Raw genomic sequence first — 17,247 nt, 5'->3', positions numbered from 1 at the left:
GGCTTGGCTTCGCTGTATCATGGCTATACCATGCGCTAGCGGCCAAGCCTGTCCAGCCGCCAAACACGAGCTTAGGTAGGGACGAAATTCATCTGTGATCTGCCGATATCATGCGGATTGAGGCCTTGCATTCTTTGGATGCATTTTTCCACGTCTAAACTCCATCCATGCTAGCATAGCTGATAGCTCGCGCTGTTAATGTGTAGCTAGTACCAAGCTACGGAATTGGAACGTAGCACAGGTGGGGTCTGGATGGGGAAGGCTGGCATGCGAGGAGCCAGAGCCATGCAAGACAAGGTAGACAGGGCCGTGTGTCCTGCCTGAAAGCAAAGCCGCAACAAACTCGATTCCTCCACGCCGAATAATAGTTGCGCGACGCCATTGACGATATGGAAGCTTCTGCTCCGTTGCACCATAAGCACGCGCGCGGCCATGCTGATTTCAGCATGGACGATGCATATATGTAAACGATCTGCCATAGATGATGGAGACGATGGCGACAGCTGCGAGTCAATTGGAGAACAAGATCCAACCGACCTATATATCATACTGCAATGCATCGGGTGGCAGCCTTTTCAACTCACGTCGTTCACCAACCCTGGTGAACTACTGGTAGTTGATGATGTGAAAGTACCTCTAGGCGTAGGTCAGTGGGTAATACTTAGTTTAGATAGAAGACTTAAGTCATCAAGTGCAGTCGCGGTCATGGCGCCGCCAACATGGTGGCCGCGAAGGGAGTAGAGGTAGCCGTCAATGCGCCCGTCAGATCGTCGAAGGTAGCAGCAGCACAAGCGCGGTGTTGTGCGCGGCGGTGAAGGCGATGGAGCTTCCTGTCTTACAGCGCCCCTCTCGATCGGTCTAGGGTTAGGAACTTCGGTGGGGCGCTGGCGGCTACAGTGAACCTCATGTCTTGTGTCCCAGCCTCCACCGTCCTTTTATGGCGCTGCGCGACGGGGGCCCATCAGCCAGTAGAAAAGCTGAGCGCCCCCGATCAGGGCGCGGATCAAGGGCCCAATTGGTCGGTGAAGATCAACCTAGCATTCTCTCCCTTGATCTCACCTTATAACTTAAACTTAACTTCATTTTCTTTTCTTCATTCCATCACAGATCAGTGCATGGAGCGTGCCTCATCGTCAGGGTCAGTGGCCATTAGATTTAACAGCTATAATGCACCTCTCTATTTTGAAACAGATACTCAACTAGGCCCTTAGTATACAGAAATCATAGGTTTTACCGTAAACCCATGTCGATTGTGTGTTCTCTGAACGCACTGGGTGGTAAGCCTTTGGTAAGCAGATCCGTAAGTATTTACTCGGTACTTATGTGCTCAATTCTTTCAAAATGATTTTGGATTTTCACCTTTACCACATATAACTTAGTGTCAATGTGTTTGACAGCACACTTGACCTATTGTCTTAGGAGTTAACTACTTTAAATGTATATTGCTGTTGACTACCATTATTAAATCCGGGTACTAATTCTCTTAACCTTCTTTTACCTGTTCCTTAAGCCTCATGTCAAGCTATATTATGGTATGCATCACTGATGACACCACAACTGTTTCTTTGGAGTTTTTTCACAATAATACTCCAACTACGAGTGTTAGCAACTACTGTGAATTTCACTACACATCTCGCCAAGACTTAACATTTGTACCCTCAACTATTTGAGAGTACTTATTCTTTTTTACTCAGCACGAGGCCTATGATACTTTGCAAAATTACAAGACATTCTTAACTTCATTCCAGTGATCTATATCTAGACTGGACTTCTGCCAAAATATCCCGGATACATAAACTACGTCAGGATAAGTTCTTACTTATACTTGTGCACTCATCAAGCTTCCAACAGCTGAAGCATATAGAACCATGTTTATTTGATCGATCTCATATCGGTTCCTGAAACACTTAAAGTTTCCAAATCCATTACCCTTGACTATAGGAACAGGCGTATGTTTATTCGCATGCATACTTTATTTCTTTAGAATATTTTTCAAGTATGCCTTTGCGATAGTCCTAATACCCATTTTCTTCTATCTCAGTGAATTTCGATTCCTAGAACCGATGTCATTGAAACTTGAGAACAAAACTTCTTCTCCAATGACAGATTAACATCACTACCAGTGAGTAGAATGTCATCTATTCACAGGATGTGGAAAATGAATTTTTCATTCTTGAACTTCGCATAACACTATTGTCATTCTCATTTTCTTTAAAACCCAAACTTTCTTATCGTTTCATCAACTTCAAATACTACTGTCTAGAGATTTACTTTTAACCCATAAATGGATTTCCACAGGCGGCATCCCATACATTCTTTTTCTTCTACGACAAAACTTTTGGGTTGTGCCATGTTAACGTTTTCATACAAATCCCTATTGAGGAATGCCATCTTTACATCCATTTGATATAACTCTAAATCGTAATGTGCCAATAATACTATTTTGATTCTAAAGAATCCTTGCATGAGTCTGGAGAGAAAACTCTCATCGTAATCTATTCATCCTCTTTGCGTAAAGCTTTTTGCTACAAGTCATGCTTTATATCTTTCTACATTCCCTTTGGATTCACATTTTGTCTTGTAGACCCATTTATAGCCTACTGTTTTGGCTCCATTAGCAATTTCATCTAAGTCCCAAACATCGTTAGTATTCATCAAATTCATTTCAACTTCCATAGCTTATTGCCATTTAAACGAGTAAACGTTTCTTATGGCTTCTTTAAATGAGGTGGGATCACCTTCCATTTGAATTTCTTTATTAACATAGACTTCATAGTCATCAGAAAAACTGGTTTACTAATTCTTTGAGACCTTCTGGGACCTCAGCTACTGGCACTTTCATATGGGACTGTTGTTGCTCTTTATTGCCAAGAGGCAATTGATTTTACAGGCTCCTGTATTACAAGATCCTTGTTTACATTATTTATCTTCTTCGAAGAGCTAACAACATGTGTTGTATTAGTCATACAACATCAACAGGTATTGAGACACTTGTTGCTCCTGAGTTACTGGAATGGGCACGAGGCCCCTCTTCTCTTCAAGTCCTAGGTCTCTACATACCTCTACATACCATGCTTTCCTAGATCTTCTCATCTTTTCTAAAGATAGTGTATCTTCAAATATCTTATTTTGGGTTTAATCTGTTAAAACCTCATATAGCGCTTGAAAGCATCTAGGCCTCCAGTTGGGTTTCGGTGATTAATGACAATACGTGATTACTGTGACTAACGTGTGTTTTACAGAGGCAATCAAGTTAGGTCACGGTAATGGAGATCAATTGGGCAATCATGGTGGTCATGCCCCTATGATGGAAATCGTTTCGGTTTTCAAAGGATGGACGACAAGGTTAAGGATGGACTAGTTCTAAGTGTCGTTTGGAGTTAAAGACACTTAGAGTAGTTTAGGACTTTATTTTTCCTTTGGCCGTACTATTAAGAGGGGTATGGACGGGTAGCTTGACCTAGATGAGTCTAGTGAGTTAGGTGTGGAGCACACTTGCTAAATCTAGCACTAGGTAGCTCCAAAATAGCCCTTAGATCTAATGGAGCAAACTTCATTCACGTATGATCAAGAGTTGGAAGTGAATGGTGGGTCAAATACTGACCGGACGCTGGCTCTGGTGTGACCGAACGTTGGCTCAGGGTTCGGTCAGTTCATTTGACCGAGGTATTTTCGTCTGGTGCGACCGAACGCTGAGCGGTCAAGTGACCGGACGCTACGATCGACTCCAGTAAGGTTCCAGAGAGGGAAAATCATGATCGGACATTGGCCAGCGTTCGGTCACACTATAAACACTAGAGTTCAGGGTGAACTGACTGGCGGGTCCGGTCAATTTGACCGGAGCGTCCGATCACCCCGTAGAGGCACATAACGGTTTGTTTTTTAGCTCATGTTATAAATACTTCCTCCACTCGTGCGTGTGGGGGTACTTTTGCTCATTCCAATAGCTGATAAACACCTTTAAGAGTGCCAAGAAGAGCAAGGTCCTAGTGAGGTGATTGAGATTTGAGAATCCCAAAGAGAGCCCTCATTAGTGAGATCAAGAGTAGCAAAGTGTGCATCCATCCTTCTCATTAGGCTTGTCGTGGTCAAGTGAGAGTTCGTGCTCATTACTCTTGGTGATCGTCATCACCTAGACGGCTTGGTGGTGATTGGGAGCTTGGTGATCATTCGGCGGAGCTTGTGGATGACCCAACTCAAGTTATGAGCGGTTGTGGGTGATTCACCGCGACAGAGTATCAAAGAATCAACCCGTAGAGAGCACTTGATCCTTGCGCGGATCAAGGGAGAGCTACATCCTTGCGTGGGTGCTCCAACGAGGACTAGTGGGGAGTAGTGACTCTCCGATACCTCGGCAAAACATCGCCGCGTTCCTCCTTCTCTCTTTACTTTAAGCATTTACTTTGAGCAATTCAATTCTTGTCATTTACATTCCTAGAATTGCCATACTAGAGTAGGATTGGAACCTAGGGTGCTAAACTTTTGTGTGTTAGATCAATAGAAATACTTTCTAGGCACAATGGGTTAATTAGGCTAACCATAGAGTTTAATTATTGCAAAGAAATTTAAAATTAGCCTAATTCAACCCCCCCTTGGGCAACTTAATTCTTTCAGCGCTTTAAGCACCACCTTAATATCTTTGAGGCTGACTACGCTATCTTCCTATCGGAACTTTAAAATATTTAGGAATTTAGCTATTTCTCTGCTTAGGGGTATAATTGTTGTGACCATTGTACTTCTCCAACAGTCGCAGTCATCTTAATTAATCTTTATCTCACTCTTAATGAAGAGTATCTTTCTTAATTCATCTTTATCTCACTCTTAATGAAGAGTATATTTCTTAATTGATCTTAATATTTTCTCCCTCAAAATATGGCATGAACTTTACTGTCATAATTTCGAGAACTATTGGGAAAGCCTGTGAACGAGGAGACACTTATAATTTACTTCATTCACATGATTATGTCATGTAAACAAAGTTATTTCTTTATCCGTTTAGGAGTACACTTTGTTTATTTCACTTCAAGAACTCAACAAGGTCTTTCATTAGCGGTACTTTTGCAAGTCACGCTTGCATCTTTTCTTATCTTTTGGTTAGTATTGACCATGACGATATATTTCTATTATGCCACGGTCAATACTAGGATAGCATAAGAGCTACCCAAACTTCTCTCGCTATACGGGATACAAAACATGTGAATCATCACAAAACTTCTCCCGCCATGCAGGATTGATTAGCATAAGTACTATGTCAAAACTTCTCCCCATGCGGGATAAATCTATACAAAACTTAGTCATGATGACTAAAACATTCACTTATACTTTATTTTCTAATTAAATATTTCCGTTGGTTCCAATTTAATCAGAAAACTAATAAACTAACAAAAACAGTCCTAAACTAGTTTGACTCAAGCCTTTTCATTCACATAGCCCAGCATTGCAGCCCGTTGGTATGCAGCCGAGTGATTTCGTCGGTTAAATAAACAAGGTGCTTCTGCATCAATTCTACATCACCGTTGGGAAGAAAATAGAATTAATGCATAAAAATCATAAATCAACTTAAAATACATATAACTACTCTTCAAAATTAAATTCTCCCATTGGTTCGATTTTAATTAGAAAATAATCAACATCATTGCAGCAGAAACTTGATAATGAAATATATTCTTTTAGTTTAGGAGCATTTCTTCGTCCTTATCTACACTCTAAAAAATTGACCACGTTGGTGTAAAATTTATCAGAGATTTAAACTTCAAACTTAAATTTATTATAATATTATCATCATCAACATTGATCAGAAAATGACAATACCATAATCTTACTTAAATAAAATGGACTACTCCTCTAATTTAAAATTTTCCGTTGGTTCCAATTTAATTAAAAGATAAACATGATCATAATTTACTAAATATAACTGCTCTTCAAATTAAATTCTCCCGTTAGTTCGAATTTCATTAGAAGATAATCAACATTAAACTTTGCAGCGGAAACATGAAAAAAATTCTTTGTCTAATTTTCAGAAGCATTTTACTTTACTCATCTACTCTCTGAAAAAATTATCCCGTTGGTTCAAATTTTTACAGAGATTTAAAACTTGACAAAATTCATCAAAATTGCTTCTGAAAATAATAAAACAAAACTCTACGTTTACTATTCATTCAGCCAGGCCTGACGAAAACAGTACGCGGCCCAACCGACGCGCGCGCTCGCCCTAGGCTGAGTGCGCCGCCATCGAGCGGTCTGGGCGATGGTGCCCTTGCTTGCTCTAAACCCTAGCTTTATCTCTCTTCGCCACACACCATAGCCACCGTACCCGAGGTCGACGCAGGAGGTGGCGGCGCCGCCGTGGCGCCCTTCGCCGGTGCAAGCGTGTGGCCGAAGCCCCGCGCGGCGCCGTCGAGCGGCACCACGGTGGTGCTCTTTGCGCCCTGCGCTCTTGTACGCGGCACCGCAGAGTGCCAGCGAGCCGGCGGCTCTCTTCCAGCGCGCGCAGTCTTCCCACATGACGGTGGTACCGCCGGCGGTGAGGAAGATCTCTGGTAGGTCCCTCCCCTCACCGAACTCTCTATTAGGGTTAGGGTTAGGGTTAGGGTTGGGGTTTCTGATCCGATTTGGATCACTTCTTTTTTAATTTCTTTTCTGTTTTCTACCCCAAACTGGATCTACCCACTAGCAACCATGGCTCTAGTACCATTGATGGATCTGAAAGTACTTCTAGGCGTAGATCAGTGGGTAAAACTTAGCTTAGATAGAAGACTTCGGTCGCCAAGTGCAGTCGCGGCCATGGCGCCGCCAGCATGGTGGCCACGAAGGCAGTAGAGGTAGCCGTCAACTCGCCCGCCAGGTCGTCGAAGATAGCAGCAGCACAAGCAGCACAAAGCGGTGATGTGGCGGCGGTGAAGACGATAGAGCTTCCCGTCGCTTACAGCGCCCCTCTCGATCGGTCTAGGGTTAGGAACTTCGGTGGGGGTGTTGACGGCTACAGTGAACCTCATGTCTGGTGCCCCAGCCCCCACCGTTCTTTTAAGGCGCTGTGCAACGGGAGCCCATCAGCTAGTAGAAAGACTGAGCGCCCCCGATCAGAGCGCGGATCAAGAGTTGGGCCAATTGGTGGAGATCAATGTAACAGTAATATGCCACACTTAGTGTAGTAGAGTAGTTTTTCTTTTCTTACAGTACTAGCGGACAGCGACGAAGGCAACGGTGGGGCTGGGGGGGCTCCAGCCCCCCCTACCGATCCTAGACAAGTGGAGCCCCCTAAGTTTTTTCTAAAATTTTATGCATATATATAATAGGTAGGAGGGGCTAAGAGATTAAGAGAAGATAAAAAAGCCTCTATTTCTTGTTGGGCCGAAAGAGAAAATAGCTCAGTTGGTTAGAAGTTAGAAGCCCAACCGAATCGGCGACTCCCGAGACCTGGAGGCGGCGGCCTGCTTCTACGCGGCTCCTCGGCGGCTCCAGCACGCCGCACGCCCAGGCCCAGCAGCGAGCAGCGAGCAGCAGCACATCGTCTGGCGGTCGTCCGCATCCGCATCAGGCATCAGCGTCGGCTTCGGCGCCGGATCTCGAGCGGCACCTGGAGGAGCTTCGGGGCCGCGCCGCCCGCCTCCACGCCGGCAACCGCGACCTCGCCGCGCGGCTCCACGGCGTGCAGGCCCGCGCCGCGCTGGTCCGCCTCACCAACGCCCGCCTGCGCGCCGAAGCCGAGGCCAGCGCCCTCGCCCGCCGCCTCGCCGCCGCTAGCCGCGCCCTCACGCTGCGCCAGATGTATGCCGCGTCCGTGTCCGCGTCTGGAGACTGGAGCTGCGGTGCCGGCGGCTTCTTCGAGCTGCAGGCGCTCGCCTCGCTGATCGCGTAGCCGGCCGGCCGGCCGAGCATCAAATGTCTGAGCAGAGCAGCTGAGCAGGTCATCTACTACTACTACCTACTACTGTCAATCTTACAGTACTGACTAGTGACTACTGAGGACGATGTGACCTGGATGTGATTGCAGACTTGCAGACTTGCAGTGTTTTCTTTTTGACTCGGTAGGAGCAGCCGAGCAGCGTCGGAGCAGGCAGCCCAGGTGATTCTATAATTATGAAATTAAGTCTATGACTGTGATTGAAAAATGGTTTGATTCTTGATGGATTTTAATTTTTAAATTTTCAGTATGTCGTCGAAAAGAACTCTGCGCAATTACTTTTCAAGTTCTAGTGGTAGTGGTCCATCAACTAATGAGAGCACAACTCAACCAAAGAAACCTAGAGCAGAGTTTAGTCAATCGAACATGATTGCAGACCCTGGAAATCGCAAACCAATTGATGATTATGAACCTGAAATTAGAGACCAAGTAAAGAGAGCATATGCTTTGAGTGGTCCAACCCAACCTCGTGAATTTCAATTTCCTAGTAAATGGATTGGTGGTCAATGGAGATCATTTCAAAAGACTTGGTTTGATGAATTTGATTGGCTAGAATATAGTGAGTCTAAGGATGCAGTTTTTTGCTTATATTGTTATCTCTTCTTTAATTCGGAAAAGCCTGAAAAATTTGGGAGTTCTGTCTTTGCACATCAAGGTTATGTGAATTGGAAAAAAGCTAAGGATGCTTTTAGTAAGCACAGTGCTTGCAAGACTCATGTAGATGCTAGGCTGAAGTGTGATGACTTTATGAACCAAAGGACAAGTGTGGGTCGAAAATTAGTTGAGGTAAGCACGGAGGAAGAAAAACGATATGAGATTCGTTTGACATCTTCTTTAGATGTTGCAAGATTTCTCATATCACAAGGGCAACCTTTTCGTGGAGATGATGAGAGTTCTACTTCCCTCAACAAGGGTACATTCAGAGAGATGGTTGATTGGTATAAAGATAAGGTTGAGATTGTGAAGGATGCATATGACAAAGGTTCTAAAAATTGCCAAATGTTATCTCCTAATATACAAAAGGACCTTGCAAAAGCTTGTGCAGAGGAAGTCACAGCTGTCATTATGGATGAGATTCGAGGTAGAAAATTCTCGGTGCTTATTGATGAGTCTCGAGATGTATCAATAAAAGAGCAAATGGCAGTGATTCTAAGGTTAGTACTTTACAATTGCAATTTTGTGCATAGATTTTTTATAATTATTTCTACAATTATACTAACACATAAACAAATGTGGCGTGTAGGTTTGTCAATGATGAAGGGAAAGTGATGGAGAGATTTCTTGGACTTCAGCATGTTCAGAGTTGTACAGCTATTGCATTGAAAGAAGCTTTGGTTAGTATGCTTTCAAGTCACAATTTGTCTATCTCTATGCTCCGTGGGCAAGGGTATGATGGAGCTTCTAATATGAGAGGTGAATTTAATGGGGTGCAAAAATTGATTCGTGATGAAAATCCTTATGCTTTCTATGTGCATTGTTTTGCCCATCAATTGCAACTAGTGGTTGTTACCGTTTCGACTTCTAGTGCAGACATTGCAGATTTCTTTAACTATATTCCTTTAATAATCAACAATGTGGGTGCAAGTTGCATGAGAAAAGATGCTTTGCTTGCAAAGCATCATGATGTGTTGCTAGAAAAGATTGAGAATGGTAAGATAATGACTGGAAGAGGTTTAAATCAAGAAAGCGGCCTAGCTAGGCCTGGAGATACTAGATGGGGTTCACATCTTAAAACTTTGCTTCGCATTTTGGTCATGTGGGAGGCTATCATAGATGTCCTTGAGATAGTGAAGAAAGATTCTATTAAACCAACATGTAATGGTGGAGCTTTAGGTTTAATTGGAAAAATGGAGAGCTTTGATTTTGTGTTCATCCTGCATTTGATGATAGAATTGTTGAGCATGACAGATATTTTGTCACAAGCTTTGCAAAGAAAGGATCAAGACATAGTTGAAGCAATGCATTTGATCACGGATGTGAAAGATAGCTTGCAGGATATGAGGGAAAATGGATGGGAGCCATTACTCAAAAAAGTGAAAACATTCTGTGAGAAGAATGAGATTGAAGTGCCAGATATGGGTAAGGAAATAAATGTTAGAGGGACATCTAGACGAAGAAAGCAAAAGGTAACAAACATGCATTACTATCATGTTGAGATTTTTCTTGTCGCCATTGATGCCATCTTGACGGAGTTGAATCATCGGTTTAGTGAAATTAGTTCAGAGTTATTAGTATGTATGGCTGCTTTTAACCCAAAGAACTCCTTCTCTAATTTTGATATGGACAAACTTGTGAGGCTTGCTGAAATTTATGCTGAGGATTTTGACATTGGTGAACTTGTTGTTTTGCCAAATCAACTTAGACAGTTTGTGAACCGTGCTAGAAGAACTCCAGAATTTCTTGGATGCACTGAACTTGGAAAAGTTGCTGAAATTATGGTGAAGACTAAAATGCACGAATCTTATAAATTGGTTTATCGTCTCATTGAGCTAACCTTGATACTACCGGTGGCAACGGCTTCAGTTGAAAGGATATTTTCAGCCATGTCTATTATAAAGACAGATTTGCGTAGTAAAATGGGTGATGACTGGCTCAATGACTTGATGATATGCTATAATGAGAAGGAGAAATTTAGAAAGATTGATAATGAAAAGATTAAAAAGCGGTTTCAAGATATGAAAAAGCGTCGTATGTTATTGCCTAAAAAATTAGTGGTATGCTCTATTCTCTTCTAAATTCATAATTTGGCGGTCCAAATATGTTTGACTAATCAATTATGTCTATTTGTGTAGATTGCTACTTCGGATGAATAATGTGTGTCAACGTCAAGCACTCAAGCGCCGTCTATTAGTTTCGTAATTTGGCCTTTCGGTATGAATGAACAGCTTCCTTTATTTTTCATGATGTATTTTATGAATTTCATCGTTAACCAATGTTTGTAAGTCGGTGTAGCACTTTTGTTCAGTCGGGTCTAAATTTTTTCCTAGCTTCGTCCCTGTTCAGCCCCTCCTAAAATTTTTCCTGGCTTCGTCCCTGCTAGCGGATAGCGATACTGGCGTAGATGTTCACGTCACATTTGCCGGCCTAAAGTTTGGCCGTCCTTCAAGTACGACACTGGACCAGCTAACCTGGAATATATCTTGTTTTGGAGCGGGGAGACTTGTTTGGTCATTGGTGTATAACCTTTGATTAATCCGCCGCTGATGTGGCATGCATGCATTCTGCCGTCGTGAGGCGAGATTACTATAGCAAGAGACACGATCGAGCACGTTTGGCAGCCAGTGGACTACAGCTACAGGTGGATAATGGGATCAGTTCGGTTACGAATGTGCTTACGTGTTGATATGCGTCAGTGCATATGCATCGATATCATTCATGGCTTCTTCTCTCCTCCACCCTAAATCCCAGATTCCTTTCAAATTAAATGCACCAATTAATCATCAAGAGTTTTACGTGTCATGACTCATGAGCATATGGCGGCCGCTTGTGCTGTACTGGTTTGCTATGAACGAAGCAGGGGTCAACTGGCACCAAGGTACCGATTAGATGCCGAAATTTTTGGCGAAATAACACTGTAGTAGTTTCGTTGTTATTTAACAATTAGTGTCCAATCATAGTTTAATTAGGCTTAAAAGATTCGTCTCGTAGATTTCGTCTAAACTGTGTAATTAGTTTTATTTTTTATTTATATTTAATGCTTCATGCATGCGTCCAAAGATTCGATGTGACGGAAAATCTTGAAAAAATTGACATTTTGGGTGGAACTAAACAGGGCCCAAGCAATAATAGAAGCTGAAACAGTAGGTGCATTGACTTGGGCGAAATGTGTCAAACACGTAGGTGTCTGTTTTGCTGAATGACAAAGCGGTTGGTTTGGTGGGCAATTTGACTTTGATGATGTCTTTTCGTGGATGTCAGGTAAGGCAAAACTGCGACTACTTAACGAACACGAACACACACAACGCAGTGATGGAATGAATTAGGCGCGTATATGTGTTGATGAAGTCTAATTGTGCCTGCTCCAATTAGGCCATGTTAGGCCGAAACTAACCCGGACAGCAAGGCGAAGAGAAAATATGTGGCGACGCCAGTTGACTGATGACCGTACCCCCTGCACGCATATCACAATTTTCACACGTAACTGATCCATGGGGTTAGCATACGTACACCAAGTCACCAACCAAGAGTTCGTAGGAGTATACTTGTTTTGGAAGACCTCAGAGGAGGCTCCTGAGTCCTGATGTGCTTTGTTTGCTCGAACAAGAACAGGAGATCATCAACGCAAGAGAGTTTGAAGATGCGAAAGAGACGTGCCATGCTACATTGCCAGGGAATCGATCGATCGGTGACAAAATTCTTGGCCTAACGGCCAAATGCCATGCTCTGTCGTCGTCGTCGACTCGTTGTTGTCTAGTCGTCACTAATTGTGAAGTGGGGTTGCGTTGCGCTCATCCGGAGACGGCAGACGGGGGCAAGACGAGCCCCACGGGCCACGGCACGGCTCCATCCAAATCGCTGGCCCTGTAGGCGTGTAGCCATTGCCACGCTCTTGTCTCGAGTCTGGATACCTATCCATTCTGACTCTGGTTCTGGCTAGCTAGCGTGAAGTGTGTGATCCGTTGGCGTTGGGTTAAAACTCGTTTTCCAGGTGGCGTGCACCGACGTAGGTGCAGACGTGCAGTCCCCACTCGATCACACCCGGGGCCCGGCTAGCAGTAGCAGGTGACCCACACGGCTATAAGCAGAAGAAGAACGTGACGTGACCATGCACATACATACCCCTTGCCATGTCCCCCCTTGGGCAATCAGGGGTCAGGGACGACAGAGATCTGGAAGCGGAAATGGACGGCATCTAGCACCCGCTAGGCCTGGCCTGGCCACCGCACCGACGCACGCGGCTCTCGCAGTCCCAGCGCCCGCATCGGGTCGAGGTGGAATCAGACAGTACGGTACGGAGCCGACGACGACAACGCGGTTGAAAATATTCCCCGGCCCGCCGGCTGCCCGCTGCCGCCCGGAGGTTCCGCTTGCTTCTGCTGCCCGCCGCCGCCTGGGCGTGCCAGCGCCCCGCGCGGACGGACACGGACCCATGCCGCGCAAGATCTGCGAAGAAACGCGCCCCAAACGACGCGCTGCCGTGCGTCCGCGTGCCTTCCAGCCAGGAAGGGCTGGACCGCTGGAGTGAGCCGCACGGGGCCGGCGGGGTGCCGCGAAACGCGATTCACATTGACGCATGGAGTCCCGGCCCGAGAGTCTTGGCATTCAAGCAAGGCCCCGTTTAGCTGCCGGCCGAATTGGCGCCGCCTGAGTTTTGGCGTCACTTTCGTTTGTATTTGGTAATAATTGTTCAATCGTTGACTAATTAGGCTCAAAACGTTCATCTCGCAAAGTACAACCAAACTGTACAATTAGTTTTTGATTTCTTCGTCAACATTTAGTACTCCATACATGTACCGTAAGTTTAATGTGACAAGAAATCTTCTTTTTACATAATGCCAAAGTTTAGATTATGGGATAACTAAACAAGGGCCAAGTTGGTAAACACTTAGCTGGTGCCGTGCCGTCACGTGGTGGCGCTGTCATAGTGTCATCAGGAGTCCGCGCCAGCAGTCAAGACTTCCGGGACAGGGCCACAGGGGTCAGGGGAGAAGGCTGCTTACACGGCTCGTGCAGAATTTTGCCAGGATAATGGAACGGGAGAAGGAAGGAATTTTCTCTCAATCGTACAGCCACTCAGCCGGTCAGATAATCCCCTACCCAGACCCAGGCAGGCAGAACCTCGGGCGGTATGAATTGGCCTCTTTCAACCGGTATAAGTCATGACTTATCAGCTAACGAATAATATTTTTTTCTTACACTAAACTAACCAATAATACTTTCAGCCATGACTTATAAGCCAAACCAGCCCAAACGAACAGGGCCTTTACTCGGTCCACCCTACACACATGTTCCACCTCCGTTCATCAGTATGTAGGGGTCGCTCTCTTTTTCCACAGATCCGAGAACGGAGATTGCCGAACCATTAGTCTGTTCGTTTGGCTGTGGCTTGTCGTAAACGATCGTAAATTTCCAGCTGGAACAGTATTTTTCTCTCACATAAACCAGCCAGCAGTACTTCTTCACGAACCAGCAACGATACGAATTAGCCAACCGAACAAGCTGCATGTGGGCTCCCTGGTTGCATGCGAATCTACAGGCTACGGCTTATTGCATAAGCTCCTGTTTGGCTGATCTAGTTGTAACTGATTTCGACTGATTCACTGAAATAAGCTCAAGTAAGCCGGGAGTGGAGGAGCCGAACACCTAGCGTATCTAAGCCGTTGAGTAAAGACGATAAGGAAGTTTATTGAGTGTGGCCGCGACAAAGCACAATTTGGTGCCGCACAAATCTTAATGCTGCAGTACTGACTACTGAGCCAGGGTGGTGACAAATCACTTTCCGTGCTTCCCCATCAGACTCTGCACGTGTTGCGGAGCAAAGAACGCGATCAATTCATCAATTCAGTCGAAAGCTCGTTAATTTTTGAATGGATAAGTCTGGCCAGTGCTAGTTTGTTGTTAGAGAAAACTTGCTGAAACCAACACACGATCGGCAGCGGAGGCGTGTTGCGATGCTCCTCCACTCTTCGATCGGCTGTCACATGCATTCACGCGAGGAATCCAATCCAGTTCCATGATGGATGCCTGCCCATCCAGTCCACGGCAGGGAAAATTTTTGCTCGCTCTCAGCTCGTCGTCATGGCTGGGGACGACCGGCACATCAAATCGGCCGTGAAGAAATTATTATTCTTCGCCAAAATCATAGGCTTGTATCTACTCCATGCTGCCGTTTGATTTTGTTTCCATGCATTGTTTGGGTCTGTTCGTTTGAATTTATCAGCTAGCTTATCAGCTAAAATCCTACAGTATTTTTCTCTGACAACAGCTTCAGCCGGCTTTAATACCAGCCGAACATTGCGTCCACAGTATAGACCATCACCACCTGCAGTCTTCAGCAGAAGAACCCGAAGTAATAGTTCTGAAGAAAGGATTCCGTCATGGAGCTCAGCTAGCTCCACTGGCCGCATAACAGCCCAGACGCGAGGTGAAGGTGACCATTAGCCGATTTCGGACAATTTACACGGAGGGGGAAACGATGAACAGCCCAGCAGGTCTGTTGGCAAGCGAGGTCTATTTGTCTGGAGTTGCTTGGTCTTGCATTGGTGGTCCAGACGACGTACTCGCTAGTAATGTCCGCCAGATTTGGATCCTGCTTGCTCTTCTGTTCCTCGCGCTGAGATCGTAACCGTTTGACGCTCGTAATAACAACTGTGCTAGGAGTACAGTAGGTCGGTTCTCCGGGTGCAGCGGCAGAGCCACAAATCAACACGCTGTGCAATGGTTTTGGAAATCCGGACGCCCAGTCAGGAAATCCCCCCCGAGGCTCTGTCCGGTGGCATCTGTATCCTGCCGGTCGACCCTGTCGTGTTGCCAGATGGATCACGAGAGCTGATAGCGCATTGTGCCGATCGTATCTCCCCGTCTGAGCCGGATTTCATTATATTAAACGCTGGCCTCTTCTCGTTTTACTTATTTTCCTTCGCTCACTAAACTAAACAAGGGGCGCAGAGCAGATAAACAAAGGCATCCATGCGATCTGACCCCGCGCCACGTCCATCTGTTGCGCGCGCACCGAGCGCGAGCGGAGCGGCTAGCAGTAGTAGCACTAGCAGCGACATGATCGAGCCACAGCCCACAGCCACGAGATGCCAACATGTGCGATGTGATCTGCATTGCGCTTGCGCGTCAGTACACGAGTACGACCGACAGGCATGCATGTACAGTACTAGTATGGGTCCTGCGTCACAGAGCTGGCTGCTGGGCAAACCATCGGGATTCTTGGCCACGTTTAGATTGCAAAAAATTTCAAACCGATGAATAGTAGCACTTTCGTCTTATTTGGTAAATATTGTCCAATCGTGGACCAACTAAGCTCAAAAGATTCATCTCGTGATTTCCAACTAAACTGTGCAATTAATTATTTTTTTACCTACATTTAATACTCCATGCAAGCGGTTAAAAATTGATATGATGGAGAGAGAGTGAAAAAACTTGGAATTTGGAGGCAAGGCCTTGGCAGAGAAACAAAAAAAAACCAGTCCGGTCTTTGACCCCAGTGGCAGCGATCCCTTCCTTGTTTAATCGCCTGCCGATCTGCCGGCGACCGCGTGCGCGCATGTGCGAGAGCGAGACGGAAGCGGCGCCACCGCGGGGAGCCGGGCCCCGGGCGCTCGGGTCGGGTAGCGCGGTGCGCCCCCCACCTCCGCCAGGCCAGACGCGGCACGCAGCAGCGCAGGACGTTCGCATCCAGGCACACATATCAGGGCCACCGCCTGCGACGACCCTCTCTAATCATGCAGGGCAGGCGCCCCTTTCGGAGATTTTGGGGTGGTTTGGTTTATGCTGATACGAGACGCTTCATTCTCCCAATAACGGGTAGGAAGTAGAAGCGAATATATAGCAAGGCCGAGATGATTTGCACGGGAAAAAATGATACTGCTTGTTTGTCAGATGGGAGGATGTCGGGCCTTTCCCTTGTGACCTTGTACATGAGAGCCGTGCTTCTCAAGTGAGGTGAACTTGCTTGTTGCCGCGCGCATGAATTTGTCATGGATCAAATCCCGCGCGGACTTACAATCTCTCTCTACAAGTGGTGAGTGGTTTAAGGTTAAGGATCCAACAACAACTACTACTCGATCCAGTGCTACTGGTACTAGTAGATACTGTTATTCCAATTGCAACCGTCTCTGTTCGCTTGAACTTATCAGTCGTACTATTTCAGTGAAATATCAGTGTTTTTCTCTCACAACAAATCAACATCAATTTTAGCATCCGCCGTTTTTTTCAGCCAGCCGAACGGGGTCTTAAATACAAATGTGCAAGTGCAGGGGATGGACTACTAGTCAGCGTAGTATTTCCTATGCTAATGGAGTTTAGTTTTAGGGCATGTTCGCTTGTGCTATTTAGTCGGCTTTAATCCGTACAAATCAGCCGTAAAACGGTGTTTTTCTCTCGAACAAACCAGCCGTACAAATCAGCAGAAGCCTATTTAATACCAGCCGAACAGATCCAAGAGATTACGTGTGGTTTACTCTTGCTTTCTTGACACGTACTCCGTAGTAGGAAGACCAAACTTTTCGAAGCTTGGCCTAAGTTATGGAAAAGAAAACAACAGGTCAATGCCAAATCGAGGAGAATGGTATATAGAAGTTCCATGTACGCTGGGACGGATCCATAGTCATGGTAGGGGGTGCGGCCGCACCCATGAAAAATTAGAAAAACAATGATTATGTTCAAATTTTCAC

General features: G+C 45.4%; 1 protein-coding gene across 1 annotated transcript; it reads left to right on the top strand.

Moving 5' to 3' along the window:
• Nucleotides 1-9,171: 9,171 nt before the first annotated feature.
• Nucleotides 9,172-10,800, top strand: LOC136453746 (uncharacterized). Its single transcript, XM_066454303.1, has one exon. The coding sequence runs from the start codon at nucleotides 9,172-9,174 to the stop codon at nucleotides 10,636-10,638; it is 1,467 nt and encodes a 488-aa protein (XP_066310400.1). The 3' UTR covers nucleotides 10,639-10,800.
• The last annotated feature ends 6,447 nt before the right edge of the window (nucleotides 10,801-17,247 follow it).

Source organism: Miscanthus floridulus, chromosome 5, assembly GCF_019320115.1.
Source record: "Miscanthus floridulus cultivar M001 chromosome 5, ASM1932011v1, whole genome shotgun sequence".
Classification (NCBI taxonomy): domain Eukaryota; kingdom Viridiplantae; phylum Streptophyta; class Magnoliopsida; order Poales; family Poaceae; genus Miscanthus; species Miscanthus floridulus.
The sequence above is the reverse complement of the archived record's forward strand: the minus strand, read 5'-3'. Positions and strand labels throughout refer to the sequence as shown.